General features: G+C 31.8%; 1 protein-coding gene across 1 annotated transcript in view; it reads right to left on the bottom strand.

Annotated features, from left to right (window-relative positions):
• LOC143054597 (exostosin-1b-like) overlaps positions 1-26,811 on the bottom strand; it is a 76,839-nt gene that overhangs the window by 24,035 nt on the left and 25,993 nt on the right. Inside the window, exons 2-4 of the mRNA XM_076227612.1 lie at positions 26,154-26,228; positions 25,546-25,672; positions 4,799-4,918 (exon numbers count right to left, since the gene is read on the bottom strand). Of these exons, the coding sequence (XP_076083727.1) occupies positions 4,799-4,918; positions 25,546-25,672; positions 26,154-26,228 (322 nt within the window). The remainder of the gene's footprint in view (positions 1-4,798; positions 4,919-25,545; positions 25,673-26,153; positions 26,229-26,811) is intronic.

The following is a 26,811-nucleotide window of genomic DNA, read 5'->3' as shown; positions in this document are numbered from 1 at the left end:
CAATAAAGGTCCTATCCCCCCTTTTCTAACAACTTAATTTTGCAAAATATTCTTCTACCTGCAAAATCACTCATCGAAAAAAGTTGGTGAACTTTTTATATTTCAGCACTGACAATTATAAATTTCAGAAAAATCCAAATAATATACAACATGCAAAACTAATTTGTTCACCGACAATGTAAAGAATTTTTACCATGTGAAATTGTTTTAATTTTTTTCCATATAAACAATAAAATAGAAAAAAAATTAAAACAATTAAAAAAAACCAGCCATAATAAATTTCTTTTTATTTCCAATAAATCTATTTATTTTGAGAAGATTTATAAATATATACATCTGGTTATATCATTACCGATTAAGATTGATCACTGATTTGTTCTGATGATGGGCTAATTGAATGAAAAGATTTACTTGGCATCTCATCAAAGAAAATTGTTATAGTATAAAGTCATCATTTGACTTTACAAACACTTAAATTTAAACTGCAAAATGATTAATTACAGCTAAATGCTTCAATACTTTCTCTACAGATTACTTGCTTAATTAAAACTGCCTGCTATTTTAACCATGGTCTTTTAAAACTCTGTGTCTGGGACCAGGCTGCTAAAACTTTAATACACTTAAGCATAACATTATTTATAGAATTTTTCAGATTATTAAGTTGGGTTTTGGTGGGCTTTGTGTTGCTTTGTCTTCAGTTTTCTATGTTGTGTCTTTTGTACTGTTATTTGTATATTGCATGTCTTATTCTTTTATAGCCATGGCATTGTCTGTTTGAATGTCCCCCCTAGTATCTTTTGCCCCTCCTTGGTACGGTATATTGCAAAATAGTCAGGTTTAACATCTACTTATCAAATTTAGTGCCCATCAAAAAGAAGCTCTATTTGTGATGATACAAAAATTATTTGTTTGTGCATTAAATCATATATTTTGGCAGGCTGCACATTTTAAATCTTAAATTTTTTATTAACTTTCTCAGAAGCAGAGAACTATTGTAATACACTTGATGCAGTGTTGGAATCTATCTTCATCCATTTACAATACTTATATAATGTTAAAATTCATTTATCATATTAAGTATATGACATAATCACATGTATTTTGGTGAGTCTCTATGTGCTATGTACCATATCTACACTAATTATGTACAAAATCCATGTCTTTCAAATAAATTACATCATTTATATATTGGTCCAAATTATGTCAGTACCTGTTGCAGATATCACCATTATTTAAATTAACTGGTAAGGTTTTGTAGTAAATTAACAGATAATTATATAATTAACATGGTACCAGGAACTAATAAATCAGACATTTTAAAAATACCACTATTTCCTGAAATTAAGAAATAATTGAGCTGTTAAAACAATTATTTCTATAATATGTTAAGTCGTGAGACAAAAATTGTTTTAGACATGAAATCATCTGAGATCACTTCCTGGATTATTGCTTTTCAAATACTCCCAAGTATTATATAATGCATGCATGTACATTATATAATATTGAATTAACTATTTTTAGCATTTTTACAATTGTATTTAAAAAGAATTAATGCAAAAATCAGCTTATTGATACTTATTTTAATGGTATTAAGGGTTACTTAAAAATGCTTTTACATTAATTTGATTGGCATCAGTCTGGATGGATTTATTTTTTTCTTTACTTAATTATAAAGAACACAACTATGGAGAGGTTATTTTGTCCCTGCCGCAAGCGAAGGTGGCATTACGTGTTACACTTCACTGTCTGTCCATCCCATTTTTCTTTCCAAAGTTTTCCTCATCAATATTGTTCACAGAATATGAATTTGGGCAGTGGGTCACTTAAGGCCTCAGATCACAATTAATTCCCTTTGTTCGTGGTCTAGGAATATAGTTCCCAATTATTATATAGGGTATTTCTTCCCAAGTAATCTGTCTACTATTTTCTTTGAAATGTTTACTATTTAAGTGGTCCTATCAGTTGCATATATATTGAAATAAGTAAAACATGTGGAAAAAAATTATTGTTGAAAGTGAAAGTAGTGATTTGGCCAAAATGAAAGTAGGGTAGAAATTAGCCTTCGTCATTTATTCAAGATTCAAATCCTACCATTGGCATGCTAATAGGGCCCTCAAAAGAAAAAGCACTGATGGATTGTCCTGGGACAAGCATATTTTATTAGAATAATAATGGTCTATAAGCAGTTAAATTTATTTCATGTTTGTGGCGGTGCAAATTTTTAATTCACTTTGACTTTAACTAAAAAATGCATTGTAGCCAAGGGGAAGAATAATTGTGAGGCCTAGGAACTGTTCTAGAGTTATGCCCCTTTATACCATGGAAAATTAAAAAAAAAATAACAGGGAAAACACATGCTCTCAAAAAGGATTTTCATGTATCATAAGCACATTTCATGTAGATTGAATCTGTATTAAAAGACCACCTCACCTGTCTAATGAGACCACTTTATGTGCTATCCTAAGAGGACCCTTAAAACTACCAATTTTTTTTTTATCTAATCTTATAACATGTAATCAAAAGGAACCTTAGAACATTTATAACTTACAACCATCCAGTAAATAATCAGCTGATTAAGAGAGATTAATTAAATCATCACAACCCTACAGTCAATGTGTGTGGCTCTAACAAGGGTTACAACTGCCAATTAAAAACAACTGTCTGGCATTCCCATGTTTCTATCTTAATATACTACTGTTAATTCAGAAATTATTGTGTGCATTTATTAATGAGAATTTTGTAGAATAGACATGAAAAATGCCTGATTAATTATTGCAATTTCAATAAATAAAATTTAAAATAGAAATAGGACATGTGTCAAGGAGACAACAGCCCGGCCAAAGAGCAGAACACAGTCCAAGGCCACCAACAGATATGTATCAGATTTCAGAATATGAGTTATTTATTTATTTATTTTATATGAGTTCTTATCATTGCATTTATGAATTATTAATCATTTGCATTAAAAGCCTCATATATATTACAGTAACTTGTAAAAACCTACCAGCCAAAAAGCTGACATGTAATTGCAACATAGACATTTTTTTAAGAATATTAAAAATTCAATGTCAAATTTATCCATTTTTTTTTTGCCTTACTACTCTTATCTTTTACTTACCTCTAAATTTTGAAAAAAATAAAGGTATTAAGATAATCTATTTATAAAATGTACAGACTAGATCTGCTATATAATTGATAGCATCTCAAAATCCAATAATTTTTATGTTAAAACGAAACAAGAAATAACACACAATTAAAATCAACCAGACAATTTCATATGCATGGATTACAAATATAAGAAGATACTTTCAAATATTTAATTGAACGGCTACACCAAGCAGTCATTTATTGAATAACAAATATATTTATCAAACATTTATCAAACATCAAAAGTTTTAATTATGACATAAACTGCACTTCTTCATAATAGTCTGCAGTTAAATATATATGACAGCTAAAAATGAACATCAATATAGTCACATCATATTAGTTTTGTCTGCATTTCATTTTTTCTGGGAGCTATTAAACCTTTAAAAAGATATTAAACCTTAAATATCTTTTTAACTGACAACAAGCTGGGATGATAAAAAGTTTATTACCTCTTTAACTGCCAACATGAAGACTTCTCTGACATATAAATCAACCTCATATGTGTTGAACCTTTTGTTCAAAAAGTGCACATGACCTTCAATATTGCATAAATTTTACTCATTTTTAGTGAGAAAAAAGTTTATTCAGAAATTTCTGCTTTCCTGCTGTCAGCACTAATTCCAGTTGGAGCTACAGTTGGACATTCACTAATTAGTTCAGACTTTATTCAGCAATTACTGTTTTACTGATGTCAGCATTTATTCCATAGCTAGTTGGGACATTGGTGGTTGGTAAAAAAGAGAAAAATTTTGGTATGGTCCAGGATACCAGATTCATAGTCCAGCATACCAGATTCATATTCGTTCTTGTACTGAGGAGTCATTATTTTTTCTTGTGATATCTATTTTTTGTGGATTTCATGGCCATGAACTTTCAATTTCAACAAGTTCAATTTTTTCGATACACTTTAAAATATGGAGTTTATTCAAAAATCCAATGAAATCATACATCCCCTTAATATGTTTCCTCTAAAACCATGAAATAATGGTTTCCACGAAAAATAAATGAATCACCTAACACTAAAAAAGATTTAAATTTATAGTCACAAAATTCGCTTTGTTTTTAGATCTTTTTACATTAATAAACATGTACTTCTTACAAGACTATGTATTATACATGTACTTATCACAAAACTATTTATCCTGAGTTAGAGTAATTTCTCGCATTTTGATTGGCTGATATTGTCCTAATAAATTTCAGTACAATGTTTTATCACGTCAATTGAAATTATCTCCCTTATACCATTGACCTAATAAAAAAAAACAAAAAATTGAGTTGCTTTATAGTCATAATATTTTTAATTTTTCAGTTTTAGATTAAATATTTAAAATATATTATTGATATTGTCCTAAAATTGAATTTGAATATAATAATATGTAATATGAAAAATCAGGATAAATTCGTGTTCAATTGTCCTAATACGGAATTTATCGCGTCAATAAAATTCATATCAGGTTTGGTTTCGCCTCACCCAATATGAATTTTATTGACCCGATAAATTCTCGTATTAGAACAATTGCACACTGTGTAACTAATAGTATACACAGATCTCTTTGACCTAAACACCTATGTAGAAAACATGTAATATGTTCGCTGAAAGGATAAAAGTTTGTTTCAAGACCGAACTATCAAAGAATATTTTACAAACCTGTAACACGGTGTTGACAATTTTATCAACAGAAGAGAAATAAGTCTCCCATAGGAACTGTGTTTGTTGTTTTAGCGCCAAAATCTCTGGAACAGACAAGGATCGGACAATGGATGGAACCTGAAAAATATGTAAATCAATTAAATATTTTTTGCTAATCCATACCTGTCAACTGACCTGTATCCTGCAGGTCACACCTGAGAATTTCACCCCATACCCGGGATAGTTGTCACATGATTAGCCTTAATAATCATGCGACTACTATCTTATTGATATGTATGGGTGATAACTCTTAGTTTTCACCGATAAAAATACTTCACTATCTCCAATAAGGAGCAATGAACATGCATAAAAACTTCTAAAAGTTACAATACTCTAGCCAATCTAAACATCATCTAAAAACAAATGTATCTCAGTTTGCAAGACTTTGATTATTAGCTCAACCACCCAAATGTTAAGATAAGAACTACTCTGATTTAAAAATACAACTGGTATTGACAGGAAAAATTTCAGAGGTTTGCTTTGCTTATTTCAAGATCATACATAGTGCTTGAAAACCTTCTTTATGGAATCAATAATATCTGAATATAATGCTAAGGATTTTTTTTTTTTTATTTCTATCTGTAATAAAAATAACAAGCTGAGGTTATTGAGACTATTAACTCTCCACCAGAAACCAAATGACAATAGAAGTAAGCAACTATAAGTCACTGTACGGCCTTTAACAATGAGCAAAACCCATACTACATAGCAGAGTTAAAAAATTTAAAACAGTTATTAGGAATAGGCACACAGCTTGTCTAAAATTACATGTTTACATAAATTTTATCTTTGGAAAAACTTCAGAGATTTTATATTATCATTTATCAAATGAAATAGGACATTCCTGAAGTTTAACCTTCCATCAACTACAGTACTATATAAATAATATACTTGATCCACCCCCAACTTTTAACTACAGGTAATTAAACTTAATCAAAGGTAAATGCTACAATTGACCATCCATATAATTGGTCAAATTTAAAGGTTAAGGTACTAGTAGACCAAATCATTAAATTAATTATCAAAACTAAACTAGGGGTTTACTGACAGAATGGAATGCTATTCAAAGCAAGATTAATATACCAAACATGATAGAATTTAATGTATAGGCTATTTTGGTAGTTTAACCTTTCAGTCCTCAAATATAACAAAAGATCAGATTTATATGAAAGTTAGACTAAAAGAAAATAATGATTATCAGAAGAATTTGACTTAAGGTGGTACCCAACACTTTCACTAAAATTAATTTGGCTCATTCAATTTTCATAAAACTTTGACAAAATGTTTACTTTGACCCTTTGACAAAAATATAATAATTATAACACTGGTTATATAGCAGTTTGACAAAAACTAATTTTGATAATTGAGAAGCCTAATATTTCTTTACTATAACAGTGACTTTAACATTCAGCTGATTTTTTCAGAGTTATCTCCCTGCAGTGCTGTGTTCTACCTTAAATAATGAAATTCAAAATTATATGAAAGCAGATATCTCAGGTTAGTCTTGGTAAAAAAAATATTGTACTAGATATGAGGTTTTTTTTTATCAAAGGATTGTGAAAATTTTCATGACATTTGGTTGTGGCAAACTAAAGTTAGAGAATATAAACGAAAAATTCAGCAATTTCTATTTGTATATATAAAGGGGAAAAGCTCTAAGTAAAAGATACCAACAAAATTTAAACTAATGAGATCCATGTTTTGTGGTAAGAAACATTGTGCATAAGATTAATGATGCCTGGTTGATGCAAACTTCAGTTAGAGAACGGAAATGAAAAAAAATAGACATTTTTCCGTTTGCTACTCTGAGTCAAACTTGATCTATATTCTGTGATATTATGTATATGTTTCATGACATTTGGTTGAGGAAAACTAAAGTTAGAGAACGGAAACAATTTCGGGATGTAGAGATTATAGGATGTTTGAACGGTGGGAAATCTGAAAAAATTAACACGTTTTATCTTTAGTACATGAGTCTGGGTCTCTTCTCTATAAGTTATACAAATACTAAATTCAACTACTTTTTTGTCGATTCATCATCATCTATGTCTGACCTACATGTATTATAAGTCCCATACTTATCTACTTAATGTGACGATATTTGAATGTCAAAGTCTACCTGTTTCTAAAGCTCTATATTTAGTTCTGTCAAAGGCATGGGTTATGAAATAAGTTGAGGCAATCTAAATGTATTAAAGAACGGAAACCAACTTTGGGACCTACATATGTATGGATGGACATACATATGGAAGTACCTATGGACAAGGGTAAAACTGAATGCGCCCTCTCATATGGCAATCTAAAGTAAGGGAACAGAAACCAACTTTGGGACTTACATGCATAATGGACAGACGTACAGACAGACGAACAAGGGTAAAACTTAATCTTAATGCCCCCTCCACTACTGTGGGGATGTAAAAACAATAAAAGATAATACTGGGATGATAAATTTGAAAATTCTAATTATTGACATATAAATCATAATCAAAAATTCTAAGATTTCTTGCTCTATAATATACTTTTAATTTTTTAAATCCAAAATAATTCACACAACTTTTTAGTACACTGGCCCTCTAAGATGTACAAATACAAAATCGACATCATCATTGTGTCTGACCTACATGTAGTTTAAGTCCCATACTTATCTACTTAATGTGACGATATTTGAATGTCAAAGTCTACCTGTTTATAAAGCCCTATACTTAAATACCTACAAAGTCGTGGGTTATAAAATAAGTATATAATTGTCTGGTCATTTTGACATGTTCCCAAGAGTATAATGTCACCAGTCTCTCCAGAGCGGTGTCTGACCCTTGACTCAAGGACCTGTTCAAGTAGTATTATAAAGGACACACTGCTCCTTGTGATAACATAAAGAAGAATTTATTACATTGCTTGAATTACTGCAATTTCCCAGTGAAATAAATACAGAACAACACTGATAATTAACTCGTGCCCTACACACACTCATGAATTAATGTGTTCATAGACGGATCCAGGGGTAAAAATTTGGTTGATTATATAGGGAATCATTGAAGCTTGACTGGATCCCCCCCCCCCCTCTCCCCCTTATAAAAAGAAGATTTGGATCCGCCACTGGTGTTGTTCGCTCACTCACTATTTTTCTATTCTTTGATAAGTTATTCTATAGTACTCCAATGGGTGGACACTTTTGTACAACCAGTTATTTTTAAAAGTAATATACATGTACCTATCATGACTCTCAAATTGTCTTGTGCCATATTTCAAGTGATGACTAATTGGTAACTAATTTATTGTTATGAAATGTTATTGGTAGCTTTTAAATTCATTATAGCACCAGTCCTTCGGATAATTGGGATTTGAAATGAAAACCATAACACATTCTTTAAGTGCTTGTCCTAACCAAAACCAAAATCACCATCATTAATTTCAATACCAGCAGCTTGTTTATATAGTCTAGCTTCTATCTGAGAGTATTGTTTTTAATATATCTTCAATAAGTAAAATAAATGATGATTTAAGAAGTCTTTTTTTAAAAACTCAATACAAAGATTTTTCTGATAATAAAATGAAATATATACCAAATCCAACCACTAGTCAGCAAGTGAAATCTTTAGGCTCCTTTATTACACAGTCTATGGAACTGAGGACAGGGAGCACTTGAGGTCATTTGTTAATGTTTTGGTTTATTTTTATTTTTTATGTAAATTTTAATGTCATCATTATATTGTTGTTATCACATGTAATTGTCATGCCTTTGGCCCTCTTAATGGGTCTAATTTGTGCTATAATAAAGTTATATTAGTTTCTCTCTATCTGTTATAGTTTTCAAGATTATAAACCCGCAAAATCAAATAAAATGCTAAATATCATGATGACATCAAATTTAGGCACAAACCCAGGACTTTAATTTGTGTAATGTTGACCTATTTGTTGATCATTACTAAAGACATGATTTTGATCAAGTCACAGAGATGACAATAAAATAGCAACCAAACAGCACATGGAAAACAAATCAAATCTGTAGGTAAACAAACTGTCACCCTTATAGTCCTGACAGTTAGGATTAAAATCTATCAAAATATCTGAAGAGTAAACATAAAATTCCTTAATGGACAAAAAAACACTTTAAGATATTTGTAAACTGTCACATCTGAAGGTTGCAGACTTCCAACATGTGTTAGTGTAAAAACTAAGCTTTAAAATAATTTGTCCTTCTGAAATGGCCATTAATTTTGATTACTATACAGCCCCCCACAGCATGATATTAAGCAGGTGTGATCTTCTTAATAATTTATTAGTACATATCATCCTCCTGGGTTAACAGAATGACAAAGTACAGGTGTTAAGTACAGGTAGGTCACTATATTGTCTATCTAATACAAATGTACTAACAAAGTACTCAAAAAGTACAATTGTATAGTAGCTGATATAATGATTAATTGATTGTTGCTACCTTAACTTCCTAAATGTCCAGTGGCAGGTATTTCATATCATACCTATTCATGCAGGACTAGAACAAATTATCAACAACGAAGTACAAAAACAATAATGTGTCCATAGTACACGGATGCCCCACTCCGCATTATCATTTTCTATGTTCAGTAGACCGTGAAATTGGGGTCAAAACTACAATTTGGCAATTAAATTAGAAAGATCATATCATAGGGAACATGTGTACTAAGTTTGGACTTCAACTTCATCAAAAACTACCTTGACCAAAAACTTTAACCTGAACAAATGGACGGAAGGACGGTTAGGGACGGAAGGACGGAGGGACGGAAGGACGGAGGGACGGTAGGAAGGGCGGAAGGACAGACGGATGGACGCACAGACCAGAAAAATAATGCCCCTCTACTATCGTAGGTGGGGCATAAAAACACAAGCCCAGTCTATTTGAAAATGTTAGCTTTCTTTTATTCAGACATATCAAAGCGATTACCGATTTTACTGTATTGAAACATTTTTATTTTCATGGAATTAAAACTTTGTGGTTTTGTCTCTAAATTCAATTTTATTGGGAATAACTATTCCTGGGTTTTTTTTCAGTATGTGAAAGTAAAATTCTTTGTATTAGTTTTGTTTGATTTTAATTTCTGAGATTACAAAATTTAAACCAGTGGCAGAATTTGAGAGGGGGGATGTCTGGACCCGTATGGAGCTACATTTTTGGTGAAGGCAGACTTTTCACTCTAAATGTTAATTCGTCATCTATCATTATCAAATGATAATACTAATGTTATACAGTAAAAGGTTCTTTTTCTTCAAACATCTTTTTAATGTTATGTTCTAAAGAGACAAAAAAACATTCCTTCATGTTGATAACAGTCATCAATGCCCTCATTAAACTGTCAAATACAACCTCAGTACAAAAGACCATTTAATTTAATGGTCATCTCAAAATACACAAGTTAATACAAATTAATTTAGATAAATAGTATAAAACTTCAAAGTAGACATCTGTGAGCATGTTATCTCAGTTAACCTTAAGATTATCATCTCTTTGATAACACATTAAGAGATTCTTTGATTACACTTTATGAGAAAGAATGATATTTTAACTAAGTGTGTAATAAAGATGAACTGCTTAGGTGATAGCATAGGAATAGAAGCCTAAAACCCAAATCAAAAGCCTGGATTATGGGTCCAAAAAATTTGTCTTCAGTAAGAAGATGTGATATGATTGCCAACGAAACAATAATTTTAAGAGGGGGATGTAAAGCACCTTCCATAATATTTCCACAATCCACTAAAATAAGCAAGATCTCAGTGGCGGATCCAGCCATATATAAAATGGAGACTCCCAACCCATGACAAAGGGGGGTTCCACTATATGTTCCTATTCAAATGCCTTGATCGGCCAAAAAAAAAGGGAGGATTCCAACCCCCGGAACCCCCCCCCTAGAATTCGCCAATGGATCTCCAGTTGAGCTCAACTCAAATCAAAAATAGTATTAGCTGCTTTCGTAATGACTATTTGTAAATCTTTGAATCAACGGTTTATCATATTAATCAAAAGACATATTGATACAATTGCAAAAAATTCAGTAAAATCTTATTGTGAAATCTTTTGAACTAAGCAGATTGCAAATTTTGTAAAAATTGTAGAAGACTTCCAATTAATTGCTACCTGTAGTGGCAAATATTTCATGCATATTTATGTAAAAAAAAATCGAAAATACCAGACTTGAAATTTATACATTTTATAACAACATCACATCGTTCGTTTCATTCAAGAAAATTCATTCAAGAAAAGGATGCTTTTTATTATATTTTTTTATGTCAAAATTTCTAAAAGATTTCCTGAGAATTTGGTTTCACATAGAGATAGACATCACAATTTATAATGTACTTGACACATTGCTAAGGTTTAATGCTATTGTTTTGGTCTGGTGAAAAAAATAACATGGGAGAACTGATATGCTTCAATACATTAACATTATCACAATATGCTGATTCTGGAAGAATTCCTCTTTGGTTTTCACCAACAATGATTTAATACCTTATCAACACTCCTTTCTAAAATTCATAACCTTCAGCCTTGAAAAATCAAATAGAGGCTCAAAGTGTATTTCATTGAGGCCTTTACTAAAGTCCAAAATTTTAATAATTTTTAATAGAAGATCCAGATTGGCATTAAATGTTCTGCAATGGTGTCTATCCTCACAATATCATGACATATTAAAAAGTATACATATTTTTTTTTCAAATATGTGTAGTAGATTTTCAAGCATGAATAAAAGTATTTTGACTAATCTGGATAACTTCAGAAATTGCATATTTTGAATGTTTTTCATCAGCTTTCATGGTTTAAATTCCCCTAAAAAGTGGTTCAAAGATAGCTATAGAAGATGGTGATTAATTTCATAGGGAACTTTAAATTTTAAAGGATGCAGGCTTCAATTCAGTTCTTGGGGCTATAATAAGTACACCATGCATACCATCTATACAGAAAATATTGACTTCATAAGTTCATATTGTCATGATTGTCAAGTAAACTTATTGTAAACTGTTTATACAGAGGTATTTTGAGTTATGTAATCCTAAACTGTAATGATTGTTTATGCCCTTGCCACCGGAAGACATGTATCACCATTTAGTCACATGCATCTGTGACAAGGGAGACAAATAACAGATTGCTATACAAACAGAGGAAGTGCAGATAAATAACTGGTAGCTCATCAGGCCATAAAAAAGAATAGGTTTGTTTGCCCAAACGCTACCTACCCAGAAAAAAGCTGCCTACTCAAATTCTTTTATTGTCCTGATTTGAAGAACTTTTTTTTAATCAGATAGGCATGAAGACTAATAAACACCCGATACTTCAATTTCTCTTTAATAAAAAAAAAAAAGAAAATGCCTACCTACCTACCCACTGTCTCAGCCTTTGGGTAGGGTTTGGGCAAACCAAAATATTTTTAATTGTGGCCTCATCATGTCAAGCCTCCTATTATGTCAGTTCAAATCAGCTGCTGTACAAAGGAATTAAATAAGACTTTAACTTGGGGAAAGCCCATAGTGTGCAAAAAAAAGCAAAATATAAAAATCTGCAGATTAGGCCAGGCAAAAATTATTGTTTGATTTTACCCTCAGGGTCAATGCTTTTTTTCTTTGTTTTAATTGTCTTATAATTTAGATCTATTCATAAAAAAGTTTTATCTATCTGCCTTCTTAGAGATAATATATCACATATATAAAGATCAAGATCTGAGATCAAGATATAATGTCAAACAGAAGTTTCCTGTCAAGCGTTTTTTGTCAGTCAGATTTAGGAAAGAACAAAAATCTCTGTTACATGAAAAACTGATGTGCTTTGTTTATTTTTCTTCCAAAATATATAATTTAATTAAAAGTTTTTTCCAGTCTGCAGATATATAACCTTTAAAATTTCATATATCAGACAAAATCCAAGTCTGATAATTTTCCAATCGCTTTAAACAATTCTTTCTTTCAAATTAAAGGACTATGGGAATTCTAATTGTTCTTACACCAACAGTGATATTGTTGTTTTTTTTCAAAACTACCTCTACCGTTTTTTATTGGGAAAAATGCATAAATTGTATTGAAATTGGGAAATTTGTATATTTTATTCTAAACCCATCACTGATTATTTGATGGCTTTGCTGTCTTTTTTGCACTGTTTTTTCATGTATATTTAGGTTGTCAGACATTTTCAATCTGAAAGGTACTTTTCGGAGAAGGAAAGAAACAGAAGCAATGATGGTACTTAATGCATTGAAAACTACATGTGTTACAAACACCATGATGATTCTGATCAGAAAACCGGATCTCAAAAGTGCTTTCTAATATCAAAATAATAAAATGAATACGATATTTACAAACATTACTTCCAATATGCCATCACTGTTTGGGGAAAATGTTAAACTTTTTGGGAGGAATTTTAAGCCATTTTTTTAAGTAATTGGGAATTTTCTCTAGGGGAAAAGGCCGAATTTCGGCTGTAATTTGAGGCAAACAATATCACTGACCAAAATGAAGAAAAAAATCCATTGTTTAGAATGCTTTAAACCGATCACAACACCTTGGTGTACGCTTCTGAAAATATTACCCAGAATGCATAATAGACTGGAATAGTGATTGGATAGTTAAGAGAAGGCTACAATTTTAAAGACACAAGAACAAACCACTGACACCCACTAAATCTGCCCTAATTTTTTGCATTCCTCTTCAACTATTTAAAGTTTCTGTGAGAAAGTTAGAGATATATTTGCACATTTTAACTACACCAACAACATGGCCATCTTTATGCAGCAGTATCACATGTATCTGTGCACCAGACTAGATAATACAGATAAAATATTAGCATCACAAAAATGTAGGCTGAGATCTCTAATTATGATATTAAACACAGACAAACTAAGTGCTCGCCATTTTATTATTTTGGGTGCTAGTTTGGGGGACAAAATAATAGAGTTTAAATCATTAGCAATTCAATTCAATTCAATTATTATTGTCACATATAAACTCTTAACAATACGTTTGTGACAAATTATATAAAAATACATATCACAAACAAATTACCATAGGAAAACATATCCCATAAAACATAAAAAGTAAAAAACTAAACAATCTATCTATCTATATACATAATTAGCATCACAAAAATGTAGGCTCAGAGATTTGGAACTATGATAAAACACAGACAAACTAAATGCTTAGCTATTTTATTGTTTTTGAAGCTTCACATTTAATCATTTATCATATTATATTTAAAGTTTGGGAGAGATTTACCATCTGGTAGATATAATTGATCATTATGATATAACAGGTATAAAACTTTACATTCTTTTTAAGTATTACTTTATCTGTATAACCTTGGCATTGTTTTCCTCATTTTCTCTCTGCTTATTCAGCTGTATAAATTTACACTTAAGACACAAATGCAATGAAGTTTTGGAAAAAACCATGACCAAGATTATAACACATAAATATATATATTGTAAAAATAAACAGACCAACCACAAGTGACCAAATGACATAGAAATTAACAACCATATGTCATTAATGTTTCTTGGTACACTGAAACTAGAGGCTCTGAAGAGCCTGTGTCGCTCACCTTGGTCTATGTGAATATTAAACAATGGACACAGATGGATTCATGACAAAATTGTGTTTTGGTGATGGTGATGTGTTTGTAGATCTTACTTTACTAAACATTCTTGCTGCTTACAATTATCTCTATCTATAACAGTACTTTCTGTGGAAAATGTTATTGAAAATCTTCAAATTTTAAGAAAATTGTTAAAAATTGACTATGAAGGGCAATAACTCCTTAGGGGGTCAATTGACTATTTTGGTCATACTGACTTATTTTTAGTTCTTACTTTGCTGTACATTATTGCTGTTTACAGTTTATCTCTATCTATAATAATATTCAAGATAATAACAAAAAAACAGCAAAATTTCCTCAAAATTACCAATTCAGGGGCAGCAACCTAACAACCGATTATCCGATTCATCTGAAAATTCCAGGGCAGATAGATCGTGACCTGATCAACAATTTTATTTCCTGTCAGATTTGCTCTAAATGCTTTGGTTTTTGAGTTATAAGCCAAAAACTGCATTTTACCCCTATGTTCTATTTTTAGCCATGGCGGCCATCTTGGTTGGTTGGGCAGCGCACCGGACACATTTTTTAAACTAGATACCCCAATGATGATTATGGCCAAGTTTGGTTAAATTTGGCCCAGTAGTTTCAGAGGAGAAGATTTTTCTAAAAGATTACTAAGATTTACGAAAAATGGTTAAAAATTGACTATAAAGGGCAATAACTCCTAAAGTGGTCAACTGACCATTTTGGTCATGTTGACTTATTTGTAGATCTTACTTTGCTGAACATTATTGCTGTTTACAGTTTATCTCTATCTATAATAATATTCAAGATAATAACCAAAAACAGCAAAATTTCCTTAAAATTACCATTTCAGGGGCAGCAACCCAACAACGAAATGTCCGATTCATCTGAAAATTTCAGGGCAGATAGATCTTGACCTGTTGAACAATATTACCCCATGTCAGATTTGCTCTAAATGCTTTGGTTTTTGAGTTATACGCCAAAAACTGCATTTTACCCCTATGTTCTATTTTTAGCCATGGCGGCCATCTTGGTTAGTTGGCCAGGTCACCGAACACATTTTTTAAACTAGATACCCCAATGATGATTGTGGCCAAGTTTGGTTAAATTTGGCCCAGTAGTTTCAGAGGAGAAGATTTTTGTAAAAGTTAACGCAGGACGACGACGGACGACGGCGGACGACGATGGACGCCGGACGCCAAGTGATGAGAAAAGCTCACTTGGCCCTTTGGGCCAGGTGAGCTAAAAAGGGTACATGGTAAGTAATACCTCAACCAGGACTAGGTACCAATAATACCTCTACCAGGACTGAAGGTACCAGTAATACCTCAACTAGGAATAAATAGCAGTAATACCTCAACCAGGATTAGGTATCAGTAATACCTCCACAAGGACAAGGTACCAGTAATACCTCAACTAGAAAAAGGTACCAGTAATACCTCTACCAGGACTAGGTATCAGTAATACCTTCACAAGGACAAGGTACCAGTAATACCTCAACTAGGAAAAGGTACCAGTAATACCTCAACCAGGACTAGGTATCAGTAATACCTCACCCAGGACAAGGTACCAGTAATACCTCAACCAAGACAAGGTACCACCAGTAATACCTCAACCAGGACTAGGTACCAGTAATACCTCAACCAGGACTAGGTACCAGTAATATATCAACCAGGACAAGGTACCAGTACTCAACCAGGACTAGGTACCAGTGATACCTTAACCAGTAATATATCAACAAGGACTGGGTATGTAACCAATTATATCTCACTCAGGACAAGGTACCAGTAATACATCTATCCATATATTAGATAGCAGTAATACCTCCAACCATTCCAAAGAAGGTTATAAAAGAGTAATATCTCAACCAGGACAAGGTTATCTCAATCTAGACAAGGTACCAGTCCAGACATGGTACTAATAACATCTCAATCCAAACATGGTACCAGTTATACAAACAGAACACTTTACCAATCCATTAAAATAAGTTAAAACATCAAATTACGCAACCATGTATTCTCTAATGTGCTTTCATTTTAACTGGTTACATAAGCAAACTATTACGTAATAACGAATAATTGAATTTTTGGTAAGTTTGTCCCGTCAGTTCAATTACCTTTCCATGATCAAAGAAGTAACAGTAGACATTCACATCCTGTATCTTGTATACACATTAAAATGCAACCATTTACTTTTAAAGAAACTACATATAAATTATTATATAAATGTATACCTGTTTAATCTATTTTGTTTTTTCACTATATAAGTGTTTTTATGTCACAAAATATTATATAAATGTACTCTTCATGCACGTGTTTAACCGATATTGATTTTAACTATAACTGTTTTTATGTAAAAAAATATCATATAAATATATGTAAAAGATAAAATTTTATCAAATATAGCATGTTCATGTAAAATCTTTTAGGTTAATTTTGTAAGCATTTCCGTGTCACCATTACCACATACAAACATCTTTTCATTTTTTTTTAATTATGGCTTCAATATATAGTCAGGGTTTTACATCACCCTTTCAGCACCACCTATTCAAGGTGTCACAGAGTTTTAAAAAATATAACAGCAAATGAAATACCAAAACTTGTGAAGCAAGTCAAATAGATACATATATGTTTTAATACAAAAGAGTTGTTAGACTATTATATATAAACCATTCAGGATAAATAATTTGCATATGGGCCCAAAGTTTTCACGTATATTTTCTCATATAAAATTCTACATAAAAACAGTTTAATATAAACATTGTGTTATTGAAATGAGTAAAGAAATTTATATATATGTAAGCAATAAAAGGCACTAGGGCACAATCGACTTATATATTTAGGTAATTTTTAGTTATTTTAATCCTCTTTTTTGACCTGTTATATGGGTCAATATATGGATTGATTGATGTATGCTTAATTTCTAGTGGCAAATAGTTCCTGCTTGTTCAGGATACTTGAAAAATTGTTAAGAATCTGTAATAAGAATTGTTCAAATATCCCCTCCAATTCTATTGGGAATAAAAAATATCATAACTTTCAAAATGGTACTCTCTCTTCAAGTAAAATGATTAAAGCTCATAAAAATCTCTTTTTAAAGTACATGGAAATAAACGTATTTATTTATTTTACATATTGGCCTATATTTTAAAATTCTAGGTCACTAAGTTAATGAAGATTTAACCCACAGACAAAATCAAACAACTAAATGATATGCAGGACTTGAAATAAAATATGCCCAGGGACAAAAGTACTATTATTACACAAACTACCTGTTAGATTAAAAATATTAAGACATGACAGAACAATTTCATTGAGTATTTAGACACATTTTGCAAGTCATTTTACCATGTTTAGTGTGGTTTCTCATCATAATGTATGCAGTGTTGACTTTTGGCCCACATACAATAAAGGATAATAAAACCTTTTATGTTGCTAATGTTTTTTTTGTAAATAAAATGAGATATTTGTATAGACTTAACACTCGAAGAACTGAAAAACATCTTCAGAGTTAACTTTTCTAAGGAAATAATGAAATTTTCAAATAAATATTGAATAGGTGCACTTTGTCATTACAATTTAGGTACATGTATATGAAGATTTGTAAAGAGAGAGCAATATCTCTTGCACGTATAAGTCACACTTGTAGATTTCGAAAAAGAGAAGGCTCATGCTGCTACATTTTAGGCAGCACTCGCACTGCAAAGTGGAAAGGGATTAATATAAGTTGTAATAACTTGTTTCCCTATCCACTATAAATAAATATGTTTAAACAAAGATAGCTTACTTTATCGCTATTTTTTGCATTTTTCCTATGATATTTTTTTGTGATAATTTTCATATCATGCTACTCACTTCAGATGGAAAATTATTGCTAGAAACTAAGGAGCCACGTTGCGTTGCTAATGAAATTGACAACGTCGTCTAAAATAGAGATAAACAGATTATCATTGGTCATCTCAACTCGATTGCTTTTCTCGCTTTCGCCGTAACCGGCTCAAGCGAGAAAATTAATCTCGTTGAGATAACCAACGATAATCTATAAATATAAGTCCTCCACCAATAAAATATAAGAACTTGAGGTGGAATATACAATTGTGAGATGCCAACTGGTTGTTTAGACCATTATGTATTGCAAGCAAAAATGTATCTATGACACATGTCTACATGTATTGTATTTAGCAAACTTAAGTGGATATATATAGTTTTATATACCGTAGATATTTTATATTTAATCCTCTATTTTATATTTAATCCTCGTCAGAAGACAATTTATGTCTGAACAATGGCTTCTTTCAAAATTCAAACCATTATTTCATATTAAATCCCCAGAAGATATATATAGTTTAATATAAGTTATAGTTAAAGAATATTTTTATTTTATCCTTTGGATGAAGACTTCTGTCTGGACAATGGCTACTTTCAACATTAAGTTCTTTGGAATTGAATGCTCAATAATTGCCTACTGGTACAATACATTAAATGTTCCATGGGTCAGGGTTATGCGTTCATAAAATTGCCTCCCTGCAGTGGACACATTAATCACCCCTTAGATGTTTGCTTAAATTCTATATGAAATAAAATAACTTTACTTTTCATAAAGTTGAAAAGATAAATTAATTCTCTAGTTCAGGTCCATAAAGCTGTAGTTATGTCTTTGTCATATTGCCAAATGATTTTTTAATCCATTCATACTCAATTGTCAACATTTAACCGCCCCTTTTTTCCCCTATCTAAACATCCAGTTGATAAATGTGTGTTTCATTGTCCATATTGAGTTAAAATTTGATTCCTAAGATTTAACGTATAATTTCATTAAGATTATATTTTATAGAATGCTTGAAATATTATTTGCCAAGCTGTTTTCTTAGCGATAAAGTCCAAGTGACAAATTTGATTTTAACCTTCGAACAAGCAAGATAAAAATCATTCAAAAATTAGATCTTATTCAATTACCTTTTATTCGGGGTATGAGCTTACATAAGCAAATTGTATTTTACACTTTGATTACACACAGCATATTTATCTCCAGATTGTGCAAATTAGCAGAAAATTTGAGGACAGAATTACTTCTGTAAGGGGGATTATGTAAATGTGTTTAATCAGGAGAAAATTAGGTCTACAGTAGTCAAATTGTATCAACTTTCCTATGAAAAAGGATAATTTTTATCTGTAGCCTAATTGGTGTTTTATCAAAAGAAAATGAGGTCCTGACTGTAGTCCAATTTTATCAACTTTACTTAACGAGAGGAGTGTAAATTTGAGCTGGAAATACCCCTATAAGTATACTTAATATAAACATAGGAAGATAGTATGTTTGCCTATGTAACAACTCTTCATAAGAGACCAAACAGCGTAAAATGTAACAATTAAAAAATTAGGTCCCCTTAAAAGTAAATTTTTCATCTTGTTGCTGGTTGGGTGATGTTAATTCTTTTTCCAAGCATTTTAATGTAAATTGCTCACCAAAACAGCTATTTCAAACAGACTTCTGATAATAAAATTCTTCTGTGAGTAAGAGCTTGAAACATGTTATAAAGAAAGACCACTCAAGTTGTGACTGTATTTTGCCATCAAAGAAAATTTTCCCCTTGGGATACCTCATCTTAATTTGCAATGACTGCACAATTTAACTGCATTATTTAAAAGGATATATGTACTGTTTGATTCTGATCAAAGTAATTTTAATTGCAGGTTAACTTTACATTGTACATGTTGTATAATAGGAAGTTATCTGATAATCTAGTATAAATTTAGATCTTAAGATTGCGCAGCGTGTGCAAAATTATTCAAGTAAAAATAGATAAGTTTCCTTCTTTTAAATGGCTAAAAACTAAGGTTTTTTAAATTTAAGAAATAATATTTGAATTTTATTGTAAAACTGTCTGTATTGTTCATTTCGAATGAATCAATTCTTTGACTGATAGTCTGAAATTGTCTATGGTTAAATTGAATTTTTTTTTAAATTTAAGAAATAAGATATGAATTCTGATGCAACGCTGTCAATATTATTCCTTTTGATCGACCAAGTATACACAATTGATCTGAAATTATGAATGCATCTTTGGTTTATGGTGGTAGTGATCATATTACATGTAGATCTTCTTATTTTTATATGCAAGCACAAGCCTTGGGAAAGTCTGTTATTAATTTTCATTAAAACTGGGATAACATTATTGAATTTGAAGATTTGTGGATATCAATTCATTATTTGTTGGTAGCAATTATTTGTTAAATGGTTCCACTGTTGCACCACCAGTTGCTTAATAAAAATGAAATCGCCAACAGTAAATTTATTTTCAAAAAAGATATATTCTACTCTCTCATCCTATTTTTCTAACTGATGTGGTCCCTTAAACAAACATAATATCTTTCTTAAAAATAAATAAGATTTCTTGTAAATTGCATCACAGGAGTCGCCTTCATAAGGGACAATAACATCAACAGTTTATGAAGTATAAAATAATTATACCCTGTCATCCTATATTGTTACTTTTAAACAAACATAATGTCTTTCTTCAAAAAGTTAATAGGATCTCTTGTAAATTTTTCAATGAAAATATCTTCCTGAATAAATTAGCAAAGCAAGGAACCAAACAGACGAAAATTGATGGATTCAATGCACATGTGAACAACCAAAAGTGCATTTAGTACAATCTGTTGTCTGTCATTCCACATGTCATTCAAAACTTTTCAAATTAAGATAAATAATCTGTCCCATGATTCATACAAGAACAGCGTTTTAAAAAGATTTAAAAAAAATTTGAACTCCACTCTACACTTTCAAGCTGTGCTATATTGTGTCTGAATTAAAACTTAAATCTTTGTCACCCGATCGGTGATTATCATGTTAAGTCAGGAATACAATATCACATATTTATCAACAAGAATTGCCTGAATATTTCAAATTTTATGTATCTTTCTTAAATATTTATTTCTAAACATTATATGGTTTTTATGGTTTAAACGTGTGAAAATTTCCTTAAAATTGCTTGTATTAGAGCCATTTCAACATCTATTTAACCTGATTTTTACAGAATGTAAAAATTATTTGAGATTTGTTCTATTTTAACAACAAAAGACGACAAATGTTTTACTTTTTATTTCATTATAAAACATCCTTTTACCTCTCATTGTGAAAAACTGTCAACAAATTTAACACCTTCGAATATTATATATACAAATCTTTTTAAATTTGACACGTCAGTAAAATATTTCGTTCTTTTATGAATGACTGTATTCTGTTCAAAAGAACACCTGAAGATGTCGTTATTTTTATGTAACTAGAGTATACAGACTACCACCCTCCTTAGAAATCGTCAGGTGCACTTGTTTGGAAGGATGTGTCAAATCTACTTTGTAAAACCTGGTTACCTAAGTGTATATAACAAGTTCACAATATAAATTATTCCCTAAAAAGCAAATTTAAATGCTAGAATCTAATATTTATTGAGAAATTGAACCAATTTGAGATTTAGATAAAAAAAAAAGAAGAAGATATATCAATTTACAAGGTTGAGGCCAGTGGTGGATCAAGAAATTTTCATATATTCATATATAAGTGGGTACTAATTTGAGTGGATGATGGAAAATTTGCATGTTGGTTGACATTTAATTTCGTGGTTTTGCCGAAGTCTGCATACAAGCCTTTAAAAAATTTGTTATTCGTTAACATTTAATTTTGTGGTTCACCTTCACCCATGAAATCCATGAAAATTAGTATCCAACGAATAATAAAGAATCTACAGTATCTTGCATGGCCAACCCAGGTCCCTGCCCTCAATATGAGTACAATTACTGACAGAAGTCCACAGTATCTTCATGGCCAACGCAGGCCCCTGCCCTCAATATGGGTACAATTACTGACAGAAGTCCACAGTATCTTCATGGCCAACCCAGGCCCCTGCCCTCAATATGGGTACAATTACTGACAGAAGTCCACAGTATCGTGCATGGCCAATCCAGGCCCCTGCCCTCAATATGAGTACAATTACTGACAGAAGTCCACACAGAGCTCCAGATAAGCTGCGTATTTGCGTGATCACGCAATACAAATAATAAAAAACCCAATGCAATTGCCCATTGCAGGGTTCAATAACCCAATTAATTCAAAGGAAAACCCAATTATATTCCAAAACCATGAGTTCTCAACCCTTTTATTGGCTACTATTTGCGTTATTTACCCTTATCTGTTTACAGTGGTCGCGTAAACTATTTTTATAATATTTATAATTGGAAATTTCCTTTCGTTCTAAAAATAGATCCCTGCATCAAGTAGCTGAAATGGGTTTTCCGTTGCTCAATAGGTACACGTGTTTTTGAAAACATTTCGATCTTCTCGGCATTTATCCATATTAGCGTGTGTCATGAAGTCATATTTTTTTCGCATTGCTTGGGATTTATCATTACATACATTGAATTAAAACAAAAGTGAATGTCCGGTAAAATTATTAAATAGAAGCATGTTTTCTGCTTCTTTTGAAAAGCTTAGGGAAAGTTATGATGATAACAAGACTCAGCCAGTGTTTTTAGGAAGCGTCCATCGAACGCACGGGCGTGTGTATGTACCTTAACGAGAACATTGCTAATAAAAGCAGGCCTAGGGTTTCCTCAAAAACGAAATCAGTTGGAAAAAGTGAAAGGCCAAATTAATTTTGACATGATAAAGCATCAGAAACCAAAAGTTCTAATAAAAGACAACTAAACCCAGATTTATGAAAATTGGAATAAAACAAAAACATTCAAGTATAATTAGAGTTTTATATATACTATTTTTTTTTCATTTACGGTTAATTAATGAATACACACACAGGCACTGGTCTCAGAATTGATAATATAAAGGTATAAGACGAGTGCCTGTGAATACACATATCCATTTTTTTACAGTTTATATGAGAAAATACAAAACTGGCAGAAGGTTTGAAACGGAACACAAATTAAACCTACAATTGCTTCTCAGTCAATAAACCAAATAAAACAGCTAGCAAATAACCCTAACCCTAAACCAAATAAAACAGCTAAACAAAGAAAGGAACATATTTAAGATGGAAAAAAAATCTGGGGTTGATATTGCCTAAATATTCAATATTGTGTTGATGAAAAAACCCAATACATTAAGGAGCTTGGTGGTGAAAAACCCAATTTGATATTAACATGAGGGGTGAATTGGAATTGATAATGCAATCAAAAAACTTTATCACCCAATTATATAAGAAAATGGTGGGTAAAAAACCCAATTTGTGAATTCTTATCTGGAGCTCTGCCACAGTATCTTCATGGCCAACCCAGGCCCCTGCCCTCAATATGGGTACAATTACTGACAGAAGTCCACAGTATCATACATGGCCAACCCAGGCCCCTGCCCTCAATATGAGGCCACAATTAAAAATATTTTGGTTTGCCCAAACCCTACCCAAGGTTGAAACAGTGGGTAGGTAGGTATAGGCATTTTCTTTTTTTTTTCAAAAAGAGAAATTGAAGTATCAGATGTTTATTAGTCTTCATGCCTATCTGATTAAAAAAAAACTTCTTCAAATCAGGACAATAAAAGAATTTGAGTAGGCAGTTATTTTCTGGGTAGATAGCGTTTGGGCAAACAAACCTATTCTTTTTTATGGCCTGAGTACAATTACTGACAGAAGCTATGACATAGTCACTGAGGCAAGTGTTACTTTTTACCTGCACAGCAACCCCCTCAATACAGGTCTTATTGACAGAAGGGAGAGGTCAAGGTAACTGTAAATCTATTTATATCCCAGTCACCCTAAGGATGCTGTGTTTTATATTCCTACACAATACAGATGCCTACAACCCAAACAACTGTTCATCATGTTCATATAGCAGCATTGCTTTATATGTATTTCAGGTAAATAAATTCTGGAGGCATTCATAGATAGTGAATGGACAATTATTCTCTTGTCAAAATAGATGGGATAACTTCCAGCATATTTTATTTAATGAGCAAGGCATTGATTCATACACATTTTTTTTCATAACAAATGTGACTGACATATCTTTAGATTAAAGTTTGAACTCTTCACCAATTAGATTTTTTTGTTTAAACAGCAAAATCATAATAGTCAAGCATTTCAAGGTCAAGGTCATTGATTCATGGACAGAGAACGGATATTTTGTATAGCTCAGAATATCTGAACACAACAATTGATCATCTCCAGCCATAATAAATACAGTGTAACCTGTGTTATCTGACACACTGGGGGACCAAACAAAAAAGTCAGATTAAGCAGGGTGTCGGGATACTCAGGATTTTTCTGAAGGATAGACATATTTTGGGACCATGAAAATATGTTGATTAAAGCAAAATGATGGAATACTCAGGTGTTGGATTAGAAAGGTTTCACTGTAGGTGATGGATTAGAAAGGTTTCACTGTACTTTGAAAAGGACGTGTTTTAAGTCGTGAACACAGTAAATGCTTGGTTTACACACTGATAACCTCACAGACATAACAATTACAGGGTTATGTAAGATCTAAGGGGAATTAAGTAAAGAAATTGACTTAATCCTATTGTCTATAGACAAACCGAATTATATCTAATTCACGACGGTGACGTAATATTAAGACAAATACTAAGCAATGTTAGGATCAGTCAAACGGAAGCATGCAGTTTTACCCAAGATACGGAGACATTTTACCTTTGATTTGATCATTTCACTTTTGACTCCTTTAAAACTGTCAATCTGCATTAAAACTTGACAATCAAGTACTTATCTTTATAATTATTTTGACTGAAGATGGTTTTATTTACAAAAGAACGGATTAAAATATTTTCCATTTCTTCTAAATCCAAACCTTTCACACTAAATTCCTACCATAAAATTCAAATACTCAATCTCTAACCTATTCAGAAGTCCAGAGTATTATCAAAGCTCCTGAGAATATGTAGAATTAAAAATAACGACCATATTTTTAGACAAAAATTGACTGTAATTATACTTTTCTTGAAGAGGAGGGGGCTCCGGCTAGTGTGCCTCTGTCTAAAATCATGTCTGCATTCAATAATTCTGAAATTATGCCTCATTGACCAAGGTTTTTAAAGGAAAAGGGGGTCACGTTGGGTCAATTTAAGACTGCATTTAATATATATCTAAAATGGTTGATTAACCTACCTGAAACAATAGTCTCTCATCACCCCACACTGCAGCCTTGCTCCAGTCAATGACCTCAGAGAAGGGTAACTCCCATCCATTGCTAAGTAACACAGGAATACACCCTGCCTGCAGGGCTTCTAAAAATCTGAAAAATGACAGTCATTATTAAGTATAATAAGTAACCCACTAGTGTTAAAGTATAGTTCCAGCTTTGCACTAGACCAACATGCTGAACGGGATTTTAATCCTCCTTGTTCACAATGTAACAGTGTCACCCTTCCTTGACATTTTATTCTGACTTCAAGCCTGGCGGAATTTGCTCAAACTCTGTAATGCATCGTGTAAAGTTTTACAACAGTTTCAAAAGTCTTTGGTTTGTCATTGCCTAGATTTGAACCCATGTTGAGTAAGTTTTTGTTTAACTTTCTTGTTTGTTTTGTTTGATTCTATGTAAAGTTCTCACATGTATTTCAATCATTTATCAATAGGCATCACATTGAATATTAAGATGAAGAACAGCAATAAAATTACTGTTCCTTTTCTTTAAGTGGTTTGTTGTGCATGTACTGGTACTCACATTGTTGTGTCATTGATGCAAACCCTTTCTATTATAAGACAATTGTTACCTAAATGATCCTAATCTTCTTCCTCGTGGCACCAAACAGAAAGTAGCATTGTATAACAACTTCTTATAATCATATCTGTAAATAAAAATAAAATATAAGTATTACTTTTATTTCTGTACTTATTACTTTTATTTCTGTACTTATTACCAGGATAAAATATGTGATCTTTTGGAAGATATGTGTCGTCTGCAGTTATCCAAACAATATAAGCATATGATATCGATGTTTAGGTAACCTGAATAATTCAGTCGTTATATTCCGCTGATCTACGAAGGCTACATTAACGCCTGAACGTCTTCCTCAATCAAGACCGTCAACCGGAAGGAGGAGGAGTTCCGGATGTTAATTGATGTTAATTAATCATTATCGGATTTGTGTTAATTGAACACACGTGTTTGGTAAGACAATTACAAGACAGTTGCCCAGACTCATTATCCTGATCGCCGCCGATTGGCTCTCTCTCACAGAGAGCAGGCGACGCGGCCAATGATCATAAGGAGTTCAAGCCCTCTTGTGGGAGAAAATCGGACACGGAAAGGGCTTGAATTATTCAAGTTCATGTTTAGGCAGAATTATTAGAAGGGATCATGCTTGGTCCCCCTTCCCCCTTTGAATCTTTTCCTGTATATTGTCAAAGCAGGTGGGCATTAAAATATTC

Source organism: Mytilus galloprovincialis, chromosome 12 (assembly GCF_965363235.1).
Source record: "Mytilus galloprovincialis chromosome 12, xbMytGall1.hap1.1, whole genome shotgun sequence".
Taxonomy (NCBI): domain Eukaryota; kingdom Metazoa; phylum Mollusca; class Bivalvia; order Mytilida; family Mytilidae; genus Mytilus; species Mytilus galloprovincialis.
The sequence above is the reverse complement of the archived record's forward strand: the minus strand, read 5'-3'. Positions and strand labels throughout refer to the sequence as shown.